Source organism: Neofelis nebulosa, chromosome 3 (assembly GCF_028018385.1).
Source record: "Neofelis nebulosa isolate mNeoNeb1 chromosome 3, mNeoNeb1.pri, whole genome shotgun sequence".
Taxonomy (NCBI): domain Eukaryota; kingdom Metazoa; phylum Chordata; class Mammalia; order Carnivora; family Felidae; genus Neofelis; species Neofelis nebulosa.
This window is the reverse complement of record NC_080784.1, coordinates 196,194,551-196,213,488: the sequence shown is the minus strand read 5'-3', so window position 1 is coordinate 196,213,488 and position 18,938 is coordinate 196,194,551. Positions and strand designations below refer to the sequence as shown.

At 37.0% G+C, this 18,938-nt stretch overlaps 1 protein-coding gene across 11 annotated transcripts in view; it reads left to right on the top strand.

Annotated features, from left to right (window-relative positions):
* CPEB2 (cytoplasmic polyadenylation element binding protein 2) overlaps positions 1 to 17,653 on the top strand; it is a 73,175-nt gene extending 55,522 nt beyond the window's left edge. For 6 of the 11 annotated variants that reach the window (XM_058723074.1, XM_058723072.1, XM_058723068.1 and 3 more), the window contains 5 exons: positions 425 to 514; positions 5,023 to 5,141; positions 5,451 to 5,565; positions 8,043 to 8,224; positions 13,621 to 17,653. In XM_058723074.1, coding sequence (XP_058579057.1) covers positions 425 to 514; positions 5,023 to 5,141; positions 5,451 to 5,565; positions 8,043 to 8,224; positions 13,621 to 13,848 — 734 coding nt within the window. In that variant the 3' untranslated portion in view covers positions 13,849 to 17,653. Of the gene's footprint in view, positions 1 to 424; positions 515 to 3,826; positions 3,884 to 4,028; positions 4,228 to 5,022; positions 5,142 to 5,450; positions 5,566 to 8,042; positions 8,225 to 13,620 lie in introns of those variants that run through there. The other 5 variants (XM_058723069.1, XM_058723070.1, XM_058723066.1 and 2 more) reach the window with 2 other exon arrangements.
* The last annotated feature ends 1,285 nt before the right edge of the window (positions 17,654 to 18,938 follow it).

Sequence of the window (18,938 nt, the reverse complement as noted above, 5' to 3'; positions counted from 1 at the left end):
AACTTTATATGTCTTATTTGCACAGAACTTTCCCTATAAAATTTTACTTATTAAGCAGTAACAATCTCTTTATTTAACTTGATATACTGTTGGCGTGTTTTTCAAGGCAGTAATATTTACGGTTTGGTGTACTAAAATCCATTAGTATCCATACAGTGTTACATAAAATTTTAAAACTCACACTGAATTGACTGCTCTGGCCAATGTGCTGCTTAAAATTGAATTTATTTTGACTAAAATAGCTATTTAGTTCATATATCCTTTTAGTAAGGCTATTAGACATGTTTTGAGTTTTCATATTCTAGTTTATCTTAGGCTACTTGGTACTTCTAAACATTAAATCTTTAACTTATACAGGATTTTTTTTTTTTTTAGAATGAACCATTAAAACTAATTCCTAATACATAATATTATACTTTTTTAGATGAAATAACTGCTAGCTTCAGAAGATTTGGGCCTTTGGTAGTAGATTGGCCTCATAAAGCAGAAAGCAAGTCCTATTTTCCACCAAAAGGTAAGAGTTTTTATTGTTGATATTTTCTAGGGAATCAGTTTTATGAGAGCAAATAAGATACTGTCAATTACTTTGTGTTTTCTTTTAGAATTGCATATCATCACACCTTTATATAAAACTAATAGAGTAATTTGTGAAGGCTGGTAATGTGTCAAAGTGAGGAAGAATGGTCCTTGTGACTATCCTCATTTCCTTTAAGGCAATCAGGAATCATAAGACACTTGTGCTATGATAAAAGATAGGATGATTTGACAATGATTTCAGACTCAAACCAGCATTGAGTAATTTCTCCGTCTGAAGCATCCTTCTAAGTAACTTGGGTACAGACATATAAAAAAGTGTCCCTCTACACAGTGAAATTGAGATCTGTGTGAAGTGAAAAAAAATGTGTATAAACACATGAGTAGTATAAATATTGCAACATTTGCTCAGGTGTTCCAAATAATAGCAGATAACAACAGAGCGATACTTAACCCTGTGGGTGAATTTAACAAGGAGAAAGTGTCTGGTCCAAAAACCCCATTATATGAAGAGAATACCTAATTGTGTTAGTGACTTACTGCTAGGATACTACTGCAGCCTGTCAGCGTAGCACAAGAGTCACAAATTACACTATCATTCATTAGCGAAGCAAAGCCACTGTCAGGGGAGAGAGGAAGTATCTCCCTGCCCATGATGAGCAGGGAGGTGAGGGGAGAGAATTTAACATGAATACACTCAGGTTGTTGATGGCAGATTCTCTGAAGTGAATAAAACGAAAGGGAGAGGTTGAGAATCTGAGATTTTTCTTTGAACATCGTTGAAATACAATTTAGAAGGAAAAAAAAACACTCACTCATGACTGAATGAATTTTCAAGCCTGGAAAGAGACTCCAGCAAACCTGTTAAGTGGTCTGATTTTGGGCCTGAGAAAGGAAACAAGTTAGAATAGTTCCTGGCATACAAAAACTAATTGAAGGTTTCTGAGTGAATTATATGGGCCATCTCCACTTTTTGTCATTGAGAATTCTAGAACCTCCATTACTAGTTCATGTAGATTTTTAGAGAAATGAAATCATTCATTCATGTGATTCTTGTTTTACACCTTAAGATCTTAAGGAATCAGGAGCATCTTTTGAGCAGGATTCTGAGTCCCAGGCCTCTATAAAAATCTGATTAAAGCTATGTACCTTTTTCCATGTAACCCTAAAGTGTCACCCAATTGTGGAGTTTACTGGACTTGGAAGCCCTGATACTTGGTTTAGAGAGAAAATTCGCTCCATATAGATGTAGACGTGCATTTGTTAGCTGAGTTTTAATCTATTGTTGTCCATTGTTTTACTCCCTTGTCCTTTTATAAAGCTTATTGAGTGTTCAGTAAAAATGCCAGTTAGTTTCTGATGTTCCTGCTCAAGTTACCACTACGGTGGCCTACTTCAGGAATGTGACTAGTCTGTCCATACCTCTGGCTGTCTCCAGTTTTTCTCCCACAGTACAGCTAGAGTAATCTCTCTGAAAATTCACCTGATAGTGCTATTCCCCTGACCCTCTACTTAAAACCCTTCAGTGGTTTCTTTTATTGTTAGAATAAAGGCAAAAATGCATTTGCCCTGCCCCGCCTCCCTATCTCCCTGGTTTCTTCTACCGCTGTTGCTTCTGGCTGCCTTCCAGTTCCAAAAACTGGCCTTGTTCTTTCCTACCTCAGGGCCCTTACGTCTGGTGTTGTCTCTGCCCGGAGGTTCTTCTCATGGGTCTTTATCGACATATCCCCTGCTTATTTCAGTTTAAATATTTGTTGCTCACAGGAAGCTTTCAGGACCGACCTAACGGTTCACATCCTCCTGTTTTAGGTTCTCCTAGCACTGTTCAGCCCTTTCATTGCACTGGTCACAACTGCAATGTTAGATCTCTATAATTCTACAAATCTGTGACAATTTTATTAACATCCAGTTCTTGCCTTAGTCTATAGGACTATGCCTTTACTCATCTTTCTATTCTTGGTAATTCACAGAATGATAATTGACTAACAAATGATATAAACAACAATAAATACCATAGAATAGAGAGATTCCTTTGACCTGAAATAGGTAGTTAAGACCTCACTGAGAAGTTTTGAACAAAATCTAAAGGGTACTGTGCAATTTAGATAGACATCAAGGAGTTGAACAGAGTTCCAGGAAGGAATTGAAATACAGTTTTAGAAAGGAAGGAGAATCGGTTTGTGTGGAGACAGGTGTCCATTTTTTGCCTGAGTTTTTTTCATATAATAGGATGGTGGACTCGAAGCCTGGAAAGATGCGTTGGCACAAATTTAATCAAACACAATGGTTGCTGTCTTTGTTGCTCTTGTTGTCATTGTCATTGTGGTTTTTGTGGTGATGGTTAGTTTATTTTCTGAAACTGGAAAGCGAACAACACAAAACTCACAAAAGTAGCACTGGCAAATCATATTTTTTTTGGTACACCTATAGTTAATTGTCATCGCCAAAGGCCAGTGTTCCCAAGCCTTGTTCTCTCAGGCAGTGTGGTCATTGTTGTAATTCATTTTCCGTGGTTTGGAAAACACTGGTATAAAAGCATCCAGTTAGTGAAGCTGCCTTGTGATTAAGGCAGTGCCATGAGCCCTTGGATACTGAGCCACACATGTACATGTGTTTCCTTTACAGTGAATGAGGCTCACCCTATGTGGGTATCAATTCGCTGTATAGCATGTGTTTGGTAAGAGTATTTTAATACTAAATGGCTTGCCTTAGCTAGATCATAATTTATCTGCCACGCTGCCTAATTAGTTTTGTGATATAAAACGTTTCGTCCCTAATAATCACACAAATAATTAAGCAATATTAAGAACACTGAATATAAAGTATTACTTTAAAACCAAGTGAAATGAAAATATTAGTATCAAAAATTAGTGTCACAAATCTTAACGTTAAAAATACTAAATTTAAAATACGATTTTAGTAAATTGGTCGTATAACCTATCAGTTATTACAGAAGTTATAACTCTCAAATCCTTAGCTTGTATCAAAATTAAAGCCTTCACCAGTATGCATTTTTTATTTTTTTAGGCATATTTAAATTATTTCTAGCAATTGAAAAGGTCTAAGATGTGTTTTTTAATCTTGTATAATCATACCTTTGGAAGTTTCTATTTGCATAGGTTAGTTTGATGGCTTTATGCAATCAGGTATTATAATTTTATTAAAATAAAGCACTTTTGTGTCACAATCGACCTTTGTGGCAATTACAGCCATTGTTAGCAATAAAGCTGTGTGCTTAGATTTCAACATAAAACATGACCTCACACTTACCATTCATTGCATGATGGAACAGATGTGCATGGCCTGCTCGATGACTTCTTCATAATGGAACCAGATTACAGTTCTCCAGGTTTGTTTGCATAGAAATCTTGCCAAGGCAAAGGGGTATTTTTTGGTCATTTAGTTCTCAGCTTCTAGGAATAATCGTGTAATGGTGAACTTGCAGTGTAAACTTTGGTACCTTCTTTTTATAATGAAGTCTATTCTGCTTAAAGATTGACCACTGGTTATCACAAAGAGAGGAGGAAGGGCATATTTCCCAAAGGTACAGAAACTAAGCAAGAGCTTGGATCCAAAGTCCAAACAGTCTCTAGACTATGTGAAAGGAGTGTTCCGCTGCTTATCCAACTTGAGGCTTGATTTGAAAGTTCTAACCCACGCTGAAGGAACCCGTTTCATTCCAACCTCCTTAAGGTAGTTTTCTTAGTATCATTTTGAAGTTGTCTTGCTGTGGACTTTTCTCCTCCTCATGGAAATTCTTGGGCCTTTCCAAGTATGCTCTAGCCCCAAGTATGCGCCAGAACATGTCTTACCCTGAGGGCATTTATAGGGATCTTCAGCTTCTAACGTTAGTGTGTTAATCTTGCCAAGTTCTTTTCTTTTTTAATTTTTTAATGTTTTATTTATTTTTGAGAGAGAGACCGATCATGAGTGGGGGATGGGCAGAGAGAGAGGGAGACACAAAATCCAAAGCAGGCTCCAGGCTCTGAGCTGTCAGCACAGAGCCTGACATGGGCCTTGAACCCACGAACTGTGAGATCATGACCTGAGCCAATGTCGGACACTTAAGTGACTGAGCCACCCAGGCCCCCCAAACTTGCCAAGTTCTTTAAGAAGACAGTATCATGGGAGATCTTAGGGGCTGTCCCAGGTTTAAAATTACTCCACCAGCTACTTGCTTATGTGACTGACTTTGGGCAAGTAACTTAGACTTGTTATGAGAATCATATGACATAATTTATGTAAAGCTCTTAGCAAAATATTGAATAGCACATACTCTATAGAAGATAGCTAATTAATGAGTATCTGTTTTGTGTGTATTCCATAGGGTGATAATCATGTTCTCCTTTGGAAAGTGTAATGGTTCTAGTTCTATTTGACGGTTAACTTTTTTCTTTTCTAATAGCATGTATTTTCTAAACAGTACTGAAGTTTGGGGTGAAATCACTTACCTTCACATAATTGCCTTATTTTTAATGGTTATTACAGGCTATGCATTCCTTCTCTTTCAAGAAGAGAGCTCAGTTCAGGCACTAATTGATGCTTGTATTGAAGAGGATGGAAAACTCTATCTCTGTGTTTCCAGCCCCACCATCAAGGACAAACCAGTAAGTAAATACCACTTGAACTTTAGGCTACAAATGCAAGTTTACCAAAAACTGTTCTGAGACCATTGTTAGTGATAGAAAAAATTAAAAAAGAAAAAAAGAAATTAAAAAGAAAGTGAAACTGCCATATTAAGAGTTCAGTTTTTAAAAATTTGGATAATTTTCAGTATCTAGGTTAAAAAAATAATTTGTTTTAAAATCCAACTATCCAAACTTTTGAAAACTGAAAGGACCACTGTTCATTGGCACAAAGCAGCGTAAGCTATCAAGGGAATAAGACCCATTGCAGTAATGTAATTTTCTTCATAGGTTCAGATCCGCCCTTGGAATTTAAGTGACAGTGATTTTGTGATGGATGGTTCTCAGCCTTTGGATCCTCGAAAAACAATTTTTGTTGGAGGTGTTCCTAGGCCATTAAGGGCTGGTAAGTAGAATGTTAACAAATGTGGCTTCTTTAAAAAAAAAAAAAATTTAAATATTAATTCAGTAAACATCTGGGAGCTGTTGTGTGCCTGTCCCTATTGGGTGGGCAGGGGCAGATTCCTCATGTTCCAGTAGTTGTTCACTACAGAATCCTGAGAAGCATTCTTGAAACCATCGAGTCACTGGAGAAGTGGACATTCATCTATCAATATTATAATAGTTAACTCCAAGCAGACTCTATAAGCAGAATCCAAATACTTCTGACTTCTTAAGTGTAATTCTCTAAGATAGAAGGATTTGAGCTGTGTTTGTTTTATGTGGGTTGATTCAGGTATCTGAAGAAGAAATACGGGATTTTTTTTAAATAGTGCTTTGATAAGTAATAAATTTCTGCTCATCAACAACCAGGAACCATTTACCAGACGATGCCATATAGGAACATAATTTATAGACCTAAATACCCACTGTGCAAGCATGTTCTGTGATTCCATGTGCCTGTGAGTGTGTTAGTGCCTTCCACCACTGGAAAACATCCTCTTCCAGTATAGGAGATGCATGTTAAAAGAACCATTCACACATGTAAATACTTATAGAACATAACTGCTACAAAGAAAGACCACAGAGAATAAAAGAGCATATAGCCCAGGAATGTGGTGCCATCTGATCTTTAAGACACACTTGAATTTTAGCTGACCTACAAGAACAGAAGAAGAGTTGGGGTGGCAGAAGGGTTTTGAGAACTGTGTTTCACACAAAGGGAACAGCATATTCAAAGATTGTTAGTGGAAGGAAGCAGAATGTGTTGGAGGAACTGAAAGAAGGCCAGAGTGGGTGACTAGGGGTATAAGGAGGGAGGGGAAAGGCACAAAAAGGCATTGAAAATGTGAATAGGAGTCAGGTCATATAAGTCTAATAAGCTGATTAGGCATTTACCCTCAAAGCCAAGGCAAAACAGTGAAGAGTTTTAGATAAGTGTAGCTAGCGACACATTTAGGGGGCAGCTGAGTTGGGAGTAGATACAGATAGACCATGTTAGGAGCCTATCTTTGCGGGACAGGAGACAGATAATGGGAGCTTCGATTGGAGGTGGCAGTGGTGAGAGAGCAGAATGAATGCATGTTCCTGTTCATTTGTGAGGTAAACACAAAGACTGACTTTCAGCTTTCAGTCTTCAGCTACTACATAGATAGTGAGATAAAGGACCCTGAGAAGGAAGATTGTGGTCTTGGTTTTGAAGGCAAGTTTCTGGTACCCTGTAGAGCTAAGTAGAAATTTCAGTTCAGCCATTTGTATCTGGTATCTTCTTTAAAAGAATCCCTCTTGCTACTGTTTTGAAAATAAATTTTGAGGGGCCCTGCTGCTGTTTTGACTGTAAATCAAAAGCAAAGAGATAAGGCTATTGCCACAATCCAGAGGAAAAATAATAATAGCTAGGAACAGGATGTTAGGAATGGAGGTGAGGAGATTGGATTTTAGATATGTCTTGAAAATCAGGTTCATAGGATTGCATGTACAGTGGGGGGGGGGGGAAGAAAATATGATGAAACCAAGGCTCTTGGCAGCTTCATCTTTAATATTAGTTACCAACTAAGTCAGCAAAACCTCATTAGAGCAGATTTAATGGGATGATGGAATATTAGGAGTGCCAGTTTGAACATACTATGTGATAAGGTCTGTTAAATGTCAATATGCAATGTCCATCATTGCATAGATGAGTTTGGAGTCCAGAGAAGAGGCCTGGGCTGGAGACAGGAATTTAGGAGCTGGAAACAGGTAGATGTATTTAAAGCCATGACATGGGATGAAGCCACCAAAGCCACAAGTGTAGAGAGAAACCCACACACTGGAACTTAGGACACTCTGACATTGAAAAGTCAAGGAGTGGAAGAAGAACCAGCAAGAAAGACTAAGAAGGAATTACAGTGAGGTCATAGGAAAATTAGTGGAATAATGTGTCTTGGAAGCCAGATGGAGAAAGTATTTCAAGAAAGAGGAAGAGATTAACTAGGTTCAGTGCTGCTGATTGACCATTGTATTTGGCAATGGCATGAGAAATTAAAATGGAGTCATAGGGTGAAAGTCAAGCTATAAAGGGTTGAATGAGGAATAGGAAGACAGGGATTGGGCAGTATAAGAAAAAAAATTTAGTAATTTGGCTATAAAGGGGAACATAGAAATTAAGCAGTCACTGAGAGGGAGAAAAACAGAGTAAAGAGATTTTTTTTTTTTTTTTTTTTTTTTTTTTAAGATGGGGAATAAGCCAGTATAGATGAAAAACTGGTGATACACTAAGGAGAGAAGAGAATTGCCAGGTGACTCTGTAGTGATAGCAGGTTGGGTCCAATATGCAGATGAAAGGATTGGATTTAGAAAACAGCTGAAACTATCCTGTTGACTTTTCCTTTTTAAGAAAGACTTAAATATTTTTGATTTACCGTGTTGTCTCACCTTTGATGGGAACTTCTTTTTCTTTTCAAGTGGAACTTGCTATGATCATGGACCGGCTGTATGGTGGAGTTTGTTATGCAGGAATCGATACAGATCCTGAGCTAAAATACCCAAAAGGTGCTGGTCGAGTTGCTTTCTCCAATCAGCAGAGCTATATTGCTGCCATCAGTGCTCGGTTCGTTCAACTTCAGCATGGGGATATTGATAAACGCGTAAGTTACCTATTGGGAAATCATTTGACAACATCCTCTAATGTGCTGAGTCAGTAATATAATTCAATTCAAACACTTTATTTTTTTATACTTTTTTTTTTTTTTTTTTTTACTCTTAGAGTTAAAAGAGTATTATATCAAAATATCCCTACAGTGCCTGGGTGGCTCAGTCAGTTAAGCATTTGACTTCGGCTCAGGTCATGATCTCACAGTTCAGGGGTTTGAGCCTGCATCAGGCTCTGTGCTTACAGCCTGGAGCCTGCTTCGGCTTCTGTCTCCCTCTCTCTCTCTGCCCCTTCCCTGGTCATGCTTTGTCTCTCTCTTTTTCTCTCTGTCTCTGTCTCTCTCTCTCTCAAAAATAAACATTAAAAAAAAATTTTTTTAATATATCCCCGAAATGTAAAATTATTGAACATACTTTGAACTTTAGATACAATATTCAAAATATAAATGTCATTGTAAAAGCATGTCAAGTTTTGTTGTTGTTTTTGTTTTTGTTTTTTGTTTTTTATCCACCAGTGAAGTCTTAATATCCTTCTTACCATGGAGGCAGAGCTTGTTGTAAGAGCTTGTACCCTGAAGCCAGACTGCCCGGGTTCCGGTTCCTACCATGTGCTCTGTAATCCTCAAGAAATTAACCCTCAGTGTGCCTTCTTTCCCTCACTTATCAGATAGAAAGCACTATTGGTATCATCGTGTCTCTTTCACAGTTATTTTGAGGATTAAGTGAGTTCACAGATGCAGGAGCACTTAGAGTTTGGCACTGAGTGTTATTTAAGTGTTTTTATTTTTTATTTATCATAAAATTTAAAATAAAAATACACTCTGTGTATTTCCCTTAATATACACAATAATAAACCTACAAATAAACTAAACCTACAAAATAATTATCCTAGGGGCGCCCAGGTGTCTCAGTCCTAATAAGCGTCTGACTCCTGATTTCACCTCAGGTCTTGATTTCACGGTTCATTGGTTCTAGCCGCATGTCGAGTTCTTCGCTGACAGCGCAGGGCCTGCTTGGGATTCTCTCTCTCTCTCTCTCTCTCTCTCTCTCTCTCAAAATAAATAAATAAACTTTAAAAAGCTTCTCCTAAACTTTAAAACATTCACTCTTTAATAGCATTGTTTAGGTCATCATAATAAGAACTTTTTAGGAGGTCCTATGAATGTTAACTAACAGCCAGCCCATTGAATAATTGCTAAGTGATAGCACTGATTACCATCCAAAATAGGGGAAAGGAGTGACTGAAACTCAATTGTTCACTTACAAATCTGTTTCATACTAAAATCTATTCATAGTTCCTGTATATAGCTAAGCGGTACTCCTAAACAATCATGGTTGCTTTGTAGTACAGATGAGGTATACTAAGAATAGGAGATAAATTAACTTTTATGTCCAAAGTGGTAGATATAACTTGAGTGCATATTTATTATCCCAGTGTAACAGTTTCTTGAAGTTTCTTCTCCAAAGCTGTCTGTATATAAAAAGACTATTTTGGAGGCAGGGGAGCTGGTTAAGGAATATGGATTGACTAGACCATGGACTCTAAAGGTAGTCATCAATTTAATTACCAATTACCAATTTCTAAATTACCATTTAGAAAAAAAAAAAAAAAGTACAGCATAGTTTCAGTTCATACATGCAGAGGTTTTTGGTTTGGTTTGTTTTTTTGCACTGTTACTTAAAATGTTGCAAAAAGATAAATAAGTGGAGGGTCTCTGTTTTAATTACAACATGCACAAAAATTTGTTGAACTGGAGTCCCTCTAACCCAGTGGTTTTCACCCTCAGCTGCACGTTAAAGTCCCCTGGAAATTTAGAAAAATCTTGACATCTGGGTCCTCCCTCCACCCCAATTCTGTTGTAATTGGTGGGGGCAGCAGGAATTTATAAAGCTCCCAAGTGATTCCAGTGTGCATCGGTGCTTGAGACCGCCTATCTAGTCTAACCTTGACTTTTGCAGAGAAGCGAGCCTATTGACTGAGGAAGTTACTTACATTGTATGTGATTGTAGTTATTTAACATGCAGAAGCACAGGGAAAATTGGTGGAGGGTCAAACCTCATCTTTCCTTGTTTCCAAAATGATAGTGAAGGATCAATTATTTGGGGAAGAGTATTGATTCTTAAAGAGCAACTGAAAACACATACATGCCATCTTAAAAAGGATGAAATGTTTATTTTTTAAGGTATGTGTTACTAAGGTATATTTTGAAATCTTTTTGAAATAATTTGAGGGGTGCGTGGCTGACTCAGTAAGTAGAGCATGCGACTCTTAACCTCAGGTTGTGAGAACTCAACATTGGGTGTAGAGAGTACTTAAAAAATTAAATCTTTAAAAAAAAAAAAGAATTTGAGCCTTAAGAATTCTATAAGTCACCTGTATTATTTATAAAAAAAATATAAACCATTAGCCTTTATGCCTTTCATGTCTCTACTATGAATATAGTTATGAAACCATAAAAACAGATTAATTTTACATTTATAACTGATAATCCAAAGATTTGGAGAAGATTAAAATTGTTTATTCAGAAAATAAAATAGTTTATTCAGGCTACTTTTTTGGCTCAGGAGCACATCGGGGTTTAATGCCTATCTCCTCAATTGCTAGGAAACACAGTCACCACAAAGGTGTAATTCATTACAATTTTTGTATGTTACTCCATGAGTAATATCATTCACTGTGCCTTCTGGTACTTGCTGAAGGGAGTTGTGTTATGCCTCAAGATGGATAACTAAATATTATTTCATCAGTTATGACAGACTATTACAGATAGGTTCTTCTGAAGTAAAATAAGGAAAAGCATCATAATAGAAAATAAAAATAGGTACAGAACTGATGAAACTCAGACTCCTTCTCACATATGCAAGAGATTAATTTTTAGAGATTATTAGTCAAAAATAAGGTTTGATTATACTCCAAAATCATAAATTTGAAATCAAATTTTCTATTTTTGAAGTCTGTGATTTTGAAAGTGAGTAGATTGGCTTCATGAAATAATATCTAGAATTTTAAAACATAAATAACTGAAATCATTGCATTTTCATATTTTATTCAGCAGTTTTACATTAAGTTACTCCTGAGCACCAGGCATTTTATGAGGTATTATGGAAATGAAGTAAACCACACAGATACTCTGTCTTTAATTAGCTTAAAATCTTATGGTAAAAGCAAGAGATAAAATCATGAGAAAGAAACTTAGCACACATAAGTGTACCACATTTACTCAAATATAGTTTCTACTTTGTGCTAGAGATTCTGCTAGGTCCTGGGAACTAAGAAGTGAGCAGATGCTTTCCCGGTGCCCATTTTGTTTATCATCTAGTAAAATGAAATCCAGTAAGTCTCTTGCTACTTTGAGATATTCTTTGAAAATTTAATTATAGTTATAATATTATATTATATAAGAATAGTGTTATAACTATATACACATAAAAATATTATAGTGATGATAATGAATCAAAAATGGCAGCCTGGCAATCAAGATAGAATTCATTAAGGAAAAAAGTTGAAACATAAAGATTGAGCATAAAATTTTTAAATTAGTGTCAAAGATCTTTTTAAAAACCAAAGGCCAATGGAAAAAAGGTTTAAAATCTTTAACTGGCAATGAGTAATTATTTAAAAAAAAAAAAACCCTCCAGCAGGAAGATATGCAAAAGATACAGACAGTGCAGAAAAGCAAAATGTTCAATGTACATAAAATATGTTTATCCAGCCCTAGTCCATGAAATGCAAATATAAACAACTTAATTCCATCACCTTTCTATCAAATGTTTGTTTTACAGTTCTTGTCATCAACTTTTAGATTTTTTTCCTGTTTGTTGTTGCTGTTGTTACAAATAATGCTTCAGAAAATACCCTTATAGGGGTATCTGGGTGGCTCAGTCGGTTAAGCGTCTGACTCTTGGTTCAGCTCAGGTCATGATCTCAGTTCATGGGACTGAGCCCCACATTGGACTCTGCACTGACAACACAGAGCCCGCTTGGGATTCTCTCTCTGTTTCTCTGCCCCTCCTCCCCCATTCTCACGTGTGTGCACACACACTCCCTATCTCAAACATTTTTTTCAAAAGAAGATACTAGGGGCACCTCAGTGGCTCAGTCGGTTAAGTGTCCGACTTCGGCTCAGGTCATGAGCCAGTTCATGAGTTCAAGCCTCACGTCCGGCTCTGTAATGACAGCTCAGAGCCTGGAACCTGCTTCTGATTCTGTGTCTCCCTCTCTCTCTGCCCCTCCCCTGCTTGCACTCTGTCTCTCACTCAAAAATTAATAAACATTAAAAAAAATTGTTTTAAATAAAAGAAAATATCCTTACATATTCATTTTCTGCATACATGCAAGTATTCATACGTTCAGAATAGAAATTGTTGGGTTGTTATTTTATACCTTGGGCAAGCACTACTTTACCTCTAACCAAGCCACTTAAACACTCAGTTTTTCCCCTCCCGTCCCCAGGAAAGGCTGAGGTCTGAGGCTGCCGGGCACCGTCCAGACGAAAATGGTAGCCCTCCACTGGGAAGGTTATTGTAGCAGGCAGCACTGGCTTACAGAGTCTGCTGGGTGCCAGGCTCTGTCCTGAATGCTTTTTTACCTGCATAATCTAATCCTCACAACTCTGTGAAGCAGGTTCTAGTATTCTCACTTGACAGACCTGGACGCTGAGCTTTAAGAGACTTAGCGCCCCGAGCTAAGTAGAGTCTGAGGTCTTCTCCTGAGTCAGGCCTTCTCAGTGGGCCTTTGATTTTATATCTTAGAAACTCACTGACGTCTAGACACGCCCGTAACGAGATTATCCACAGTTCTGGTCTGTGTGTGTGCCAAGGAGGCACCAGCAGGGTACAGGCGGAAGTGCTGCGCTGCCCGGCGGCCGTGGGGTTGGGCCGGCTCTCGGGTGGTATCGGAATGAAGGGGAAGGTGCGAAAACCACTCATCCCATGCCCTTCTCTTTCTCACTCAGTCACCGCCCCCCCCCAAAATATTAACACGCTTTTAAAGATGGCACTTCACCAAAGGTGAGGGTAGAATGTTAGATTTACAGGATTAGCTGTCTTTGAAAAACATAGTAAACACCACTCAGTTTATAAGTCCTCTGAAGAAAACATCAAAATAAAGTTACCCAAACTAAAACCAAGTGCTCGTTTAATCACGTGGTCATTTATGAACACGAAACGTCTTGTAAAAAGACGATTATGCAAGAACAGAGTGACCTCACTGGTGTTGGTTTTGTTTCGCTTTGTATTTACCTACTACATGGGAAAGCTCTTTCCCTGGGAAGCTGCCTACTTCCTCGAGGTTAAATGCGGGTCCCGCCCTTGAGAACACTGAACGTTTTAAATTCGCTAAAGCGGTTTCTGAAGCAGCCTTCGTGAGACCTCTTTTGCCCTCTCGTTCCAGGTGGAGGTGAAGCCATATGTGCTAGATGACCAGATGTGTGATGAATGCCAGGGCGCGCGCTGCGGTGGAAAATTTGCTCCCTTTTTCTGTGCCAATGTCACTTGCCTGCAGTATTACTGTGAGTTTTGTTGGGCAAATATCCACTCTCGCGCAGGACGTGAGTTCCATAAGCCATTGGTAAAGGAAGGTGCTGATCGCCCACGTCAGATCCACTTCCGCTGGAACTGAGACTAGCACACCGGCCTCCGTGTGACACGGAAAGAAAGGGTGCATGTGGCTTACTGTGTCTGAAGACGCGACACGCGGAAGAAATAAGTGCATTCTTCTGCTTTCCCCCCAGCTACCAGTACATGCATCTTGATCAGCAGCCAAAACACTACAAGCCTCTTGTTTTTCACCAAAACCCTACATCTCAGGCTTACTAATTTTTGTGATATTTTCATGTTAAAATAAAATGTTTTTTTGTATTTTCTCCAAGTTATTTTTATATGTAAAGTTAAAATTAGATATGAGAATGTTTTGCGTAGGGGCAAACAGTCTGCTGCTATATAGTGGGTGAAGCGTGCACTTATTTCTAAACGTGGGTTTTTAACTTCAAGATCTGCCCCAGTAATTTACCAAAGGTAGCAAAATAATAGTGGAGATGGAATATGTCTGCTACAAATGCTTATTTTTATTGTTGCTATTTTCAGTGTATACATAACTAAAAATTAGGGTTGGTTTTTTTGCTCTCCATTTTGACTTGCAAGAAATAATACCTCAAGATAATCTGATTTATTAGCTATTTTTAAACATTTTTAATCACAAGCTGTATTAGCTTTGCTGCTATATAGGTGTTATGTGTAAATGCCACCTATTAATACGGGATTGAAAACGTTAGAGACACTGCATTGCAGATAAAATGCAGGCAGCACAATATGGCCTAAACTGCCATAGTTTTAGAATGTGAAAAAAAAAAATGCATGTTTACTTACCTGTATACACCTTATGCATGCACTAGAGTTATTAACTAACAAGAGGTGAGGTATTGCAAATGTTCAAAAAAGCTCTCTTGAATCTAGGTAGCATGAACAAATTATAAAATTTATTTAAAAAAAGCAAACTTGCATGCATTATTGTGACTTCAAGTTAAAAAAATTGTCCTACATGTGTACAATATGCAAATTAGTTTTAGATTAGAGAGTGCAGCCATTTTGTGATCTGGTCGGTAGTGGAATTCGATTTTATGCAGACTGGATGTAATATTTGTAATCCCTGTGCAATTTTGTGATGTGCGGTTCTAATTCATGTGCAGTGATAATAGTATAGGTAAAAGATTGAGAGAAGAAAAATACTAGAATTTTAAAGAAGGTTGATTTTAGCCCCTTTGATAGTTCATGGTTAAGACATCCTTTATAAACCAAAGATGGCCAGCACACTGCTAACCAGTCACCAAATGTAAGACCCACAGGAAGCCCATATTAAACAAATGAACTTTATAGAAGAGTGCAAAACTTTAGTAAACCTAAGTAAAGTCAAAATGGAGATGGGGAAATATACAGATGGCTAGTTGCATAAAATTTAATTTTACCTTAAAGACAATGGTGAAATCTGGCTTAAACTTGCTTACACGTTTGACCTATGTATATTGGGGTCTTCTGTCTAAACTGGGGTCACTGTTGCATGGAACATTGTTGTTCTTAATGGTTAAGAATTGCTTTTTTTTAGATTTTGATGAAGGAATTTTGGTAATGACTTTGCTTGCAGTTTTGTTTTGGTTTTTTTTTTTGAGAAAGTGGGCATGGAAACATGCCATAGCTAATGAGTTTCTCTTGGTACCGAACACTTAGAATATCGCTAGTGATGTTTTTTCTCTTTAGAGCATTTTTAATGCAACTAGCCCCTATATTTTAATGTAGAAGTTACTCTGCAATCTAAGCAAAGCACCCAACAGTGGTGGATGTTTTTAAAAGAAAATGTGGAACTAAGGTTCTTGACTCTAAAGAGAGAAAATTACAAGGGTGTTGCCTTATTGCAACCCCTTGGGACAATCCTTCACGTGAGCAAAGTGTCGATCTTAATATCGGTTGTCTCTGGTGTGCTTTTTTGTACTGTAAAAATATGTGGTTCACGTCTAACTCTGCTGTTTTATTGTGGTTGTGGTTCCAGTTTTTAATGTTTCAAGTTGATGCTGTTTTCAGAAGAGCTTTTTACTAATTTATTTGTCGATGTTCCCTATTTGTTACTTAACCATGATCCTCCAGATTTTTGGAGTATTCTTTTCTAACCTTAACCCTGCCAACCTTGATCCATTTGACATTTGTTATGCACTATTTTTATATCTCTGTGAGAGATTTTTCCAACAGTCAGCTATTTTATGGCACACTTTTTTTGACTGATGACATCTCCTTTGCTATACCTCAATTTTTGGAATTTAGAAAAGAAATCAGTAGTTTTGCAATGTTAATTATTTAGATATTTAATTTCGCAGATTTTTTAACTTTATTTTCATAATTTCTGCTTAATGTTTAAAATTGAAGAGCCTTTTCATGTATTAAATAATGAACACTAAAATAAATTATATGATGAAAATGATTGGAGATGTTGAAAATCACTTTCCCTTCTTAAACAGAAATAAATATTGGGAATGAAGGGAAATGAAACGGAACCCCCTTTTCGCCACGGGTAAAAATGGCAGAAATGTATGGTTGGTTTTACCTTCATTTCTGTTATAGTTAAAGCTTGTCCGTCTAATCTTTTGTTCCTTCCCCACCTCACCCCTACCTCTTTCTTTCTTCTTCTTTTTTTTTTTTTTTTTTTTGCCTTTTATGTACTACATTCTTATTTTCTAACTGTTAAACACTGTATTGGAGGTTTTTTGTTTTTAATTTACAGATCATATTTATTTTCCTATTTTTGTAGAAAATTATTAATTTTGATTGTATTTTTGTATTTTCAAAGCTTCTTCACTTGTGTTCCCTAAATGTTCATATTGCTGCCCAAAAGTATGACTGTGGAGGAAAAAAAAAAACTTTAAAAATCCACACTTTTTGTTAAGAAGGAAACATTTAGCATTTATATATTTGTGTATGGAAAACACTTGATATTTTATCCCTGTTGCATCTGGCTGCACAGAGCCTCTCCTCAAAGATGCTACAAAACTTGAATATAACACATTTTGGAAGGCTGACTAACCTCGATTCTGTGTTGTGATGTGCAATACTGTTTCTAATGTTTGTATAAAAAAAAATAACAGTGTAAACCTTTTTAATGCAAATTTATTTTTTTCATTGCATATTTTGCAGATTTTATCCACAGTGTCATTTTTTACTGTCAGAAAAGATACCCCTTTTGTCATTGCAACTATTTTTTAAATCCAGAAATCTTTGTACTGATGTAAATGATTGTAGTTATTTTGGATAGTGTTTTGCTAACAAAAGGAGAGACTTTTTTCATGCATATTTCTATTTTGTTTTTTTGGGTTTTATTTTATTTTAATAGTAGTAAAATACTTGGAATAATTTTTCATATTCTTGTCATTAATATTATTTTGTATTTTTATGTGGAAATATATAATTTTATGACACTAATTGCTAAAGTTTATTTTATGTTGAATTATTTTTGGAGCTGAAATCTTTGTAATATTAAAGCAACTAGTTTCTAATTCCCAGTTTCTGTATAGAATCGCACAAGTGGTTTATGGAGTGTTTGGATTGTAATTATAAATGGTTCTTTGATATGCAAATTAATATTTTCAGTTGATTTTATTTTATATTCCTAATGGGGTGTTAAAGCCGTTTTTTATTTTTTTCTAAATAAAAAGAGAACCCATGCTTTTATGGACACTAGGTAAACGCCTTCAGCTTAAATTCTTTCGTTAAAATATTTTAGTTTATTTTATTGTTATCTTCCAGATGTCTAAATCTCCAGTCTGTCTGTTGTACTGGTAATTTAACTCTGTAATGGAATAGTTTGCTGCCAACTATTTATATTAAGTAATTTTTAAATATTTGTAATATTGTTGACTGACTAATAAACTATTAAGTTATTGGCATAGTTGTGGAACCTTGTTCTTCACTTTCAACTCTACAAAAATACTCCCCGAGGCCAGTATAACTCTTACTTAGGAAGCTCTGTGACATGAATACATTACGCAGCCCAGGCCCCTCTACAGCCCAGTGCCAGAGCTGGGAGGGCACCTTGGAGACCACGTAGCCCAGTATCTCTCATTGTTTTGACCGCAGACACCCCTGGCATCAGTTCTCCTCCCCACCCTCGCCCTTAGCCCCCACATACGTTCCATAGACTTTCTAGTGTGGTGTTGTCATCATCCCAGACCGTCAGCGTTCCCATCTCTAAATGGACTCTGCAATCAAACAACGAAAGCCCGTTGATTATTTTGCTGTAAGTGCACAGTTTCCAGGATGCTTCCGCAGACACCCTCGTTGGAAGTCACGTATCATTTTTCTACTTGTTTTCGGCACAGCCTATGAGTTCTTCCATGGTCACACTATAGACGAAAAAGAAGGAGAAGAGCTAGAAGTTCCTCATCCTAATGATAGCTAAAAGAGCTCTACTTTCCACCTGAACAAAGTTGGAATTCTACTTAAAAACTGGGGTGTGGGAGTGAGGTGGAGAAAACGTTTCCTTGCTTTTTTAGAAAACATTTTAAAAATCACTGATTGTCATCAATTTTTTCGCTTTACCTAGGAGGACATAGGTACCCCAGAGAGGGTAAAACTTAGGACGCCCTCCTATTCTACAGGACATCACAGAAACTTCTTAAACAGGCTGATCTTGACATTATCAGCACCTCTGAGCCTGTCACTGTCACCCATGTCCTACAAAGCAAATCCCACACCTCCACACACCTGCATCTTGGCATATGCTACCATTTTTCCATTTGGAATCTTACTTTCTTTTTGCCCAATGAATCTCCTTCCATAACAAAAACAAAGAGCCTCCCCTGCATTCTGGCCTATCTTTAAGGCTTCACGGGAATTTCTCATTGTCTTCACCCCCCTACTGTTGACATGACATAAAGATTATTTATCTTCCTGTGCTCCTCATGGCTTTGGTGTTTAAGAATAAATTTTGACTACCTACCAAGTGTTGGACTCTATGCTGGGTCCTTGGTTTCCAGGCCATTTTATAATCTTGTAGGTGAAAACTCGGGTCAATTCAAAGCATAATATAAAATATAAAATATACCATAGTTAATGTGTAGCAAGGGCAAAGGGAAAGACTGCCAAAGTGATTCTCTGACTTTGAAATGATTTTACTGAAGAATTTCTCACAGGAGTTAGCATTTGGAGGTTTTGTATGAGTGAAGAATTAAG